This window comes from Chrysemys picta, unplaced genomic scaffold (assembly GCF_011386835.1).
Source record: "Chrysemys picta bellii isolate R12L10 unplaced genomic scaffold, ASM1138683v2 scaf575, whole genome shotgun sequence".
Taxonomy (NCBI): Eukaryota; Metazoa; Chordata; order Testudines; family Emydidae; genus Chrysemys; species Chrysemys picta.
Window position 1 is genome coordinate 12610 of NW_027053282.1, and position 9432 is coordinate 22041.

A 9432-nucleotide genomic window follows, 5' to 3' on the forward strand; every position below is an offset into this window, starting at 1 on the left:
GCCATGTTAACTGAAAACAGCTCCTGTGAGGTTTATCGTCTATTGTCGGGTATCCTGAAGTTGTGCCATTTAAGAGAGCAAAACAAGTAAATTACTTTTCTTTTGGCAACTATTTAATCTATCTCAAGGCGTTTCTATGCACCCTGGGGTGCCATCAAAAGCTACTGGGTGCCTACACAATTGTTGATTCTTCGGTATTTTTGCCTTAGGTGCTATACACATACTGCAGTAACTCACCTTGTACTTTCATACTGGGCCAGAATATGGTATCTCTTGCATGTTGTACGTAAAAGCCTCAAGGATTTTGTTTAAAAGGTTCTGCCTCATGCTCTGTGCAACAAAATCTGCCCTCTTTTCTTCCCTAATTTCACTGTAAATTTGAATTCATTTCTTAGTTCCTTTGACTCACTGTGTAACTGAACTTTTAAGTCACTTTCCCAGCCTGTGCTTTGGTGTCCCCCTTTGTAAGATGGAGAGCTGCTGTGGGGCACTAGCCTAGGACTTGGGAGACCCAGACCTGTCACCCTGGGCAAGTCACATAGCTTCCCTGTGCCTCACTTCGCCATCTGGTCAATGGGAATAACAGCCCTGCCGTTCATCTCAGGGATGTCGTGAACATAAATACGTTAAGAGATTGCGAGGGGCTCAGATATCATTGGAATGGGAATCCACTAAGTACTGAAGACAGGACCTAGATCCTGTTCCATCTTACGGAGCCGCACTGATACCAGAATGTTTATAGAGGGCCTTGCGATGACTGGATGACAAGTCCATAAGAACATGAGACCGGCCATACTGGGTCAGACCAATGATCCATCTAGTCCAGTGTCCTGTCTTCCGACAGTGGCCAATGCCAGGTGCCCCAGAGGGAATGAACAGAACAGTTAGGCTCAGGATACGGTGCCCCAACCAAACAGAGCACACTATTGTGACATTCTATATCCCGGGGGGAGCGCCCTGTAACCCCCATAGTCATCGTGTATATATGATTGTGATATTTCATCTAAATCATGCCAGGAGAGGTATTGGGGAAAGGTTATCATAGAATATCAGGGTTGGAAGGGACCTCAGGAGGTCATCTAGTCCAACCCCCTGCTCAAAGCAGGACCAATCCCTAGACAGATTTTTGCCCCAGATCCCTAAATGGCCCCTTCAAGGACTGAACTCACAATCCTGGGTTTAGCAGGCCAATGCTCAAACCACTGAGCTATCCCTCCCGCCACAAAGGCTGGGGCATGTCCATTTTCCATTATGATCCGCTGAAAGCCATTGTTCTATCTAAATATGTGTATCATTAGTGCATATGAAGTCATGATATTGGGTTATCTGGATGCCACTAAAATAGGCTGAGGAATAGCCCAGATATTACCCTGTTTCCCCGAAAATAAGACAGTGTCTTATATTAATTTTTGCTCCCAAAGATGCGCTAGGTCTTATTTTCAGGGGATGTCTTATTTTTCAGAAATGAAAAATGCCTTATTATCGGTGGATGCCTTATTATCGGGGAGGTCTTATTATCGGGGGGATGCCTTATATTACAACGAGAGGCAAAACTGTAAGTAGGCCTTATTTTCGGAGGATGTCTTATTTTCGGGGAAACAGGGTAGATCCCCAGAGACAAGAACAAAGGAGCTAACCAACATCAGGGTGGGTGTCAAACAACCATCAATAGCCATTGTCCAGCAAGGGAGCTACAATGCAATGACTCACTTGCACAAGGCCACACCAGAGAATTGCTCTAGGGACTCAGCAATGCCCACCAGACATGCCTGGACTTGTTTTCTTCAAGCACATGGACCAAGGGTATAAAACACAACACAGTGGCCACATGCTTCATCCTTTCTCTTCTCCCCTACCTACGCTGAAGGCAACAAGAAAGCTGGAGATGAAGAGATTGTCCTGAGGCTAAGAGGAAAAGCCTGCAGATGAAAAACTGTGACCAACCTGCAATATCCAGTGCAGTGAGAAAAACTGCTTAATCTAGATGTCACCCAGTCTATAGCTTGAGAGTTTAGACTGCATGCTTATCTTTTCTTTTCTTTTGGTAACTCCAGCAAGTTTGCCTGAAGCGTTTGGTAAATCTGCTCAGGTCACAAAGGCTGGGGCATGTCCATTTTCCATTGATGAAGTGGTGAACCAGTTAATAAATCTGCATTACTCATCTTGAGCAGTGCAAGATGGTATATTCCTGAGGTACAGTGCTGGGAGCTGGGGGGATTTGGGTGGTGCCTTTCTTTGTGTGATTCATGAGTGGCTCTGGTAGCATTCATGCAATATAGCTGGGTGTGGGTCTCCACATGCGGTTGTACTGAGTAGTAACAGCATCTGGGGGGGTTTCCAGGAAGACTAAATGGCCCCTGCACAAGCTGATCTGGTGAAAATCATCATTTTAATAACAAGGATTAATACAAAATGAAAAGGCACAAGAAACGGGCCCAGTTCCACATACAATAATGGTGCAAGGAGATCCAGACCCCTGAGCAGGAGCGGGGTCTGCAGAGGCATTTAGGCATGAATGGGCCCTTCCCTCTTGCTCTGGTCTTCAAACACCCCGTGGAAGGGACTTGTTGGCCCAGCAGGATCGCCTGCAGTTAGGCAGCTGGCATTCTCTCTTTGGCTCCTGAAATGAGGTGCCCTCTCGCTGAGAGGGTACGGCAACCAGCTTTGGACAATCGGACACCCAGCCCATTGGCACTTGGGCCCCACATCCTGTAACGAGTGTCACAGTGGTGCTGCTGGGGCTTGTCTCTCCCATCCGGGCAGGGGCCCGCTCTAAGCCCTCCTTTCCCCACTCCCTGAGAAGAATCGCTCTGCCTCCACTAAGCTAGTTCTGTGATTACACACGCCCAGCTGGAATGGGCTCATGCACTCCCAGTGTCTCTGGTATTTAAAGCAGATGCACCCCACGGTCTTACATAAAGCCCATCACACTGACATCAGAGAGCTTTGGGGGAGGGGAGATTGGATCTGGCTGCCGGTGTCCCTCAGATCCAAGGATTACAGAACCTGCAGTGTCAACAGTGGGTTCCGGTGGGGATGTCAAGGAGCGCTGCACAGCTCATGTCTGTGCTGAGATCCTCTCATATTCAGAACACCCCGCCCCCCCGTAGGGTGCCTGTGTGCGAGGTGAACCCTAGCCCTGGCCCACCCCCTCTGTACGGGTGGAGGTGGGAGGAGACAGGTACTGGAGGTTGGGACTATGAGTGGGATCACGCCAGACAGCCAGGATTACTGGCCAGTCCATTGGCTTCCCTCTCTATCAAGAACCAGAATGGCCAGAGGAGGACAAGCAGAGCACCCCTGAAGCCAGAAGAAAGGCACGGGGGGAGGGGGAAGGGGGATGCTTCCAGCCCTCTCCTCTCCCCCCTTCGTGCGTGCGCTCTCTCTCTCTCACACACAAACACATTCCCCCCCTTGCCCAAACTGAGGCTGCTTGTCCCTCCCAGTCTCATGGCCTCTGTGGCCGGGCACCAAAGATGGCGTCTGTCTCGGAGCTCCACTCGGGGTCGTTGCGCTGCAGGAGCTGGAACGGGGCTTCCTGTCTGCGCTGCACGAGCATCAGGACCATCAGCAGACACCAGAAGAAGTTCACCCAGGCAGCCGCCTGTCGGAGTGGGGAGAACCACAGGTAGCAGGGGGTTGGTGAAACATGGCTGTGTATTGCCCTCCCTGCCCGTCTTCCTCAGACAGTTCCTCCAAAGCCCCTGCCCCAGGAAGAGGCAGCCAGACCATTTGCTTGTACAGTTGTCTGTCCTGCCTGCTGCTTCATCAGTGAACACCTGGCTGTACCACACCTGGCCCACGTGGGGTGGGATTCCCTCCTCCCCCGAAGCATGAGGGTGTTCGACTTCGTTCTTAGCTCACCTACAAACATCAGGGGCCACCGAGATACTAAATCCGGCTGCCTGGAGTCCCCCAAGCTGACTGCACTGCAGCAAGCGGAATTTCCTCACTAATAGTAAAGGGACTGACTGTTAATGGGATAGAGTCCACCCTCTTTCCCTCCCCCGTGGTCTCCTCTAATGGGCCGGGGCCCAAACCAGGGGCCTGAGAATAATGGTTCTCACAAGCCGCTCATGCTGTGTTCGTGCTGCTGTGCTTCCCTGTTTCTCACAGCAATGGCTAGCCCTCCTTGAAACTCTTGGGGGCAGAAGTTCTGCTGTTCCCTCCGCCCCCGTCAGCTGCTGCCCCCTAGCCCTGGGTTAATTCTTACCTCAGCACTGTAGAGATTGTTGTAGAACCTTGCTGCATTATACTGTGGGAACCACTGTGTGTGCTGGACCTCTTGGCAGCTAGAGTGGAGTTAAGAAAGGACAGAGCATGGATTAGCTGGAGAACTAGAGGAGAAATCCCACACGTGTGCTGTGCACACGGGCTGCCGGTTCTACAAAGAGCTGGACGCAATACTCGGTGGTGATCCCACCTCCACTGTGAAGTCCCCTGTGGATACTTCATTGACTTCATTGCCGGCGGAGAGTGGACCGAGCCAGGAGGAGGCCATCTTGGATGAAGAAGGGGAGGGGAAACCAGCGGTAGAGGAGGACTCAGAGGCCAGAGATGCCTTCAGCCAGGAGCTCATTCCTCCCCGGAGGAGCCTAGCCGGTCACAGCAGTCGGATATTGGCGAAGCACAAACAGGAGAGGAGGCCCCAGTAAGTGGATCTGATTTTGGGAATTGCTGGGGGCAGGAGGGTTGAAGAAAGCAGGCTTGTCTCCCACATCATGCCTAATTTGAGCGGTGGAACAGGCTGTTGATACATTCCCTCACTTCACGTGAATCTCCCTCAGAGATCTCCAGGAAACTCTCGCGGAGATACTGGGCAATCTGCTCCCGCAGGTTCCTCAGCAGAGCTGCTTTGATTCTTGTTGTTACTCACCTTCTTGTAATTATTGTTCTTCGAGATGTGTTGTTCATGTCCATTCCAACCAGGTGTGTGCACGCCACATGCACGCCAGCCGGAAGATTTTTCCCTTAGCAGCATCCGTAGGGTCGTCCTGGGCACCCCCTGGAGTCACGCCTTCATGGCGCCCAATATAGCACCCTGCCGACCCTCCACCCCCTCACTTCCTTCTTCCCGGCCCTTCCGACAGAGGGGTAGTGTTGGATTAAAAGTAATAATTAATACATTAATTATTTTGGGGAAAATATGGTCCAGTACAGACCCCGGATACGGCTTGTATTATTAGAAAGAAATAGGTCTCTCAGCTCGTTTGCTCAGCCTGCTGAGTTTGACGCAGGCCTGTTAGTTTGCAAGGTCTGTGCTAATTGTAGAAAAACATTCAGAAACAAAGAGTTTGTCCTAAAAGTGATAAGATAACAACATGTTACACAATGTTTTTTTCTGAATTCAGGAACAAAATTTGTTGTTCCTCCACTTTTACATACCTATCTTGCTTGTTTTCTTTTCATGTGTGACAAGTGGCACGGATAGATTCATTGGAGTCTGTCTTGCTCTAATGATTTGGGAATAGTTAAGTTACGTGAAATAGGGTGTGATTGTAAACGTATGTTTGAATGAGTAATAAAAGGTTGAAGTGCCAGCCTAATAAATAATAACTACCCAGGAACATTTGGCCGAAGAATGCGCGGGATGGAGATAACTGGATGACCCCATAGGGCAAACCGGAATCCACCCCAACTACCCCAAGGACGGAGGGGCTGAAGAACCGAAGAACAAGATAATAATATGATGGACTATCATTTTAAACGTGAGAACAGTAATTGATTATCACTTCAAATGTGAAAACAGCATGACGAAGCAAACCCTATGGATTTGAATGAGGATGAATTCCTCTAAAGACAGACTCTAAAAACGGAGAACTTTGAGTCTGGTTCTGCAACCACCCTCCAGGAGCATCAGACGTGCATCTGACAAGACTCGGCTCCATCCTCATGTCCAGGCCACCTAGCCAGTAGCTTGGCATGAACAACTCTAAGGCTGGTAATTATGATAACAACCTTGCAGAACCTGTGTGTGTATGAATGAATGTGTGAATGAATGTGAAATTGAATGGAATGTTAGAATCATAGTAAGCAGTCAGTTATAGCTCTTTCTGTATTCACAATCAACGTGGCATTTTGCCTTATCCCCTTTATAAGCTCATGCTGGTTTTTATTTCATTGGTATAACATTTTGGTGGAGAATTGCGAAAGGGGGAATATTGGCATATGTCTTGGTTATTGTGAAAATTGGTGTACACACCGCCAGCTCTATAGAGCTTGGCACTTCTATCTTGCCAACCAGACAAACTCTGAAGGATATAGGAGTTTGTCAACCTCCTGGCCTTGAAGGATATATATAGGCAGAGGTAAAAATATTATTCAGCTACGATTTCAGAATCCAGGCTGTGTCACTCGCTGACCTGTGTGAGGGGTGACGAGAAAGTTTGAACAAGCTTTTAAAAAATGTTCAAGAAAAGGCAGGGTAAGCTTTTGCCTGAAGGGGGAGTAGAACTGGAGGTAGCCCCAACCTCACCTTTTGTCAAAGAGATCACTCCTTTTAAACAAATCCTTCAAAAATATGGGCACAGTCCTTGGACTGAACAAGCCCTAGCTGATGTCTGCACCATTTCAGACCTAGAGGATAGATTGGTTCAGTATATCCTCGTGTATAAACCCTCTAGTGCTGCCAAAAGAGTTGCAGCAGCAATTTGGCTATTGTGGGAGGCATGTAATGATTCTTACCTCCGCTTAGCTTCCTGTAAAGAGGAAAAGGCATCTCTACAGGAAAAGCTAAACTGAACGGAAAAGGGAGCAGACAATTGGAAGGTGCTGGCTATGAATACACAGAGCCAGATGGAAATAATAAAAGAGGTGCTCCGGGAATGCAGAGAAAGAGAAAAATTCCCGGCATTCCCGGAGCGGAGCCCTCGCGGCAGTCGGCAGCGCAGCGGGAGGGGCCGCGTGGCAGCGCCCCTGCTGTAGCCCTGGCTGCCTCCTTCTCTCTCTCTCTCTCCCGCCCGCTCCCTCCTCCCCCCCCCAGCCAGTCCCCCTGCACCCGCGCTCCAGCTGTGCCGCAGGTTTTTTTTTTTTTGCTTTGCCGTTCTGGCCGCCCCGTTTTTTTTGTTTTGTTTTGTTTTGTTTTTTTGCTTGGGGCGGCCAAAAAGCCAGAGCCGGTCCTGGGTATGCAGATATGGACCGCCTGAGGTCATCAACTCTGATAACGGAGGGGCATTTGTAGGGGAGTTGTGCTCTGGGAATTACTCACAAATTCCACATAGCCAGAAGATTGAGGCCTGTAGGGTAAGTGAAAAGAGTGAACCGCACTATCACAGAAGCACTGAGAAAGGTCATAGATAACACTGGCAGAAATTGGCCTGAGATAAGGTTACCATATTTGAACATTAAAAAAAGAGGACACTCCATGGGAGGTGTTGGCCCCACCCATAGTCCACCCCCACTCCTCCCACGCTCCGCCCCCACTCTGCCCCAGGTCCTGCCCCCTCCACAGTTGGCCCTGTCACCGCACCCCTCTTTACCCCTGGCCCGCCACTGACTTGCTGCGTCCCTCCTCAGTCCCCCAACCACCGCTCACCTCCTCTCACCTGCTGCTCGCCTCCTCACTCCCCTGCCAGAAACCCCCATGCCTGCCCTGAGAACCTCCGCCTACCACTGGCTTGCTGCTTCTTGCCTCCTCACCCCAACCCGCACACCCACCACTGGCTCCCTCGCCACTCACCTCTTCAACCCCCACTGACCCGCCGCTGGCCTTCTCACCCCCCACCCCCGCTCACCTACTCACCCCTCACCTTCTCAACCACCACTGCTCACCGCTCGCCTCTTCACCCCGTCCCGCTTGCCTACTCATCCCTCCTGCCTCAAGTCCCTCTGGCTCCTAGGATCAGGGATAGCTGAGGGGTCTCCACGTGCTGTGCCTGCCACAAGCACGAGCTCCGTGGCTCTCATTGGCTGGGAAAAGTGCTAATGGAAGCTGCTGGAGCCGCGGAGTGGGGCTTGCAGGTGCTGGCAGCGCACAGAGAGCCCTCCGCCCCGCCCTGACCCTAAGAGCCAGAGGGACCTGCCGGGGGGCGAGGTGGGGAGTCCTGGCGGTGCTTACCTGGGGTGGCTCCCGGGAAGCATCCGCAGGTCCCTCTGGCCCCTAGGGTCGGGTCGGGTCGGGGGGGGGGCAGAGGGCTCTCTGCTCACTGCTGGCGCCTGCAAGCCCCGCCCCCGCAGCTCTGATTGGGCAGGAGGGAGCCGGTGCAGCACACAGAGACCCCCTCCGCCTCTGCGCCTAGGGGCCACCCACGCTGCAGGCTTCTGCTGGCGGTCCGACGCCGGGAGCTACCCCAGGAAGCGCCGCCAGCCCCAGGACTTTGGACTTAGGGTTACCATACGTCCGTATTTTCCCAGACTTTTTAGATATTTAAAAATTCCTCCCGGATGGCGATTTAAGAACTAAAAAGCTGGACAAGTCCGGGAAAATACGGACATATGGTAACCCTACCTGAGAAGCTGCCGCTTATTCTGGCTTCCCTTCGTAGCAGTGATATGCTAGGACTAAAATCCAGCTGTATCAAATTCTCTTTGGGCAAGCTATGAAATTGGTTATCGAAGCAGAGCAAACTGTGGAATTGACAGGGGACAACCCACCTGGGACTCATGAGCACTGGCAATGGCTGGAGCAGCAGCAGGAAGATAAAAGCACCCTACAGTACAGGGTGACTCAAGCTATTGAGCTAATGAACAAAAGAATGGATCAGCAAAAAGCTGGGGACTCTCAACTGCAGGAAGCAGGAGATCAGGTCATGTATTTAAAATTGGGCAAAAGGGATCACACACTGGAGTCAAAGTGGACTGGTCCCTACTCCATAGTTGATCGCCTCAGCCCTCTCATTTACCGCATTGATAAGGATGGTAAATTGATGTGGGTTTACGTTTCACAGATTCAATTGTTTGCAGAACAGAATTAATCACAGAATTAATCCTGTAACAATTATGTTCTAGGCACAATGCCCAGATGCCGACTGGATACCAGGACCTGTGGATGTGGTGTTTTTATTGTCATTCTCACAGGATTGCTGGGTGCCGGATTGTGCTGCTGCTACTCTTTGTTGCGGGTGCATGTTTTACACCGGTCCAAGCTGCACATTCGCTTCATCGGGAGAGCTGTGAGAGAGGAGCCAAATGACGCCCCAGACAGCACGGGAAACAAAGCCACAGAGGATCAGTGGTCCCTGATCTGGATTAATTTGCTCATTTTTATAGTCGCAGCTGAGAAACAACCTGCCCCGGAGGAGGCGCTGAGCCCTAACACGTCAGTATCTAGTCATGGACACAAGCAATGGAATAACAACACTCGTGCTTCAGAATACCTGGGAGAAGGTCAAACGGTTTTAGCTGTCACACTATTGGGAAACGGCTCAGAATCAGAAGATACACCATGGACCCCACTTGGGGACCCAGACATCCAAATAAGATGGTTTGACCTAA

At 50.8% G+C, this 9432-nt stretch overlaps 1 protein-coding gene across 1 annotated transcript; it reads right to left on the minus strand.

The window, feature by feature from the left end:
• Positions 1-2370: 2370 nt before the first annotated feature.
• On the minus strand, positions 2371-5265 carry LOC135978965 (transmembrane protein 179B-like). Its single transcript, XM_065579645.1, has 3 exons — positions 4877-5265; positions 4214-4292; positions 2371-3604 (listed from the first exon to the last, which is right to left on the minus strand). The coding sequence occupies exons 1-3, from the start codon at positions 4918-4920 to the stop codon at positions 3449-3451; spliced, it is 279 nt and encodes a 92-aa protein (XP_065435717.1). The 5' UTR covers positions 4921-5265; the 3' UTR covers positions 2371-3448.
• Between the last annotated feature and the right edge of the window lie 4167 nt (positions 5266-9432).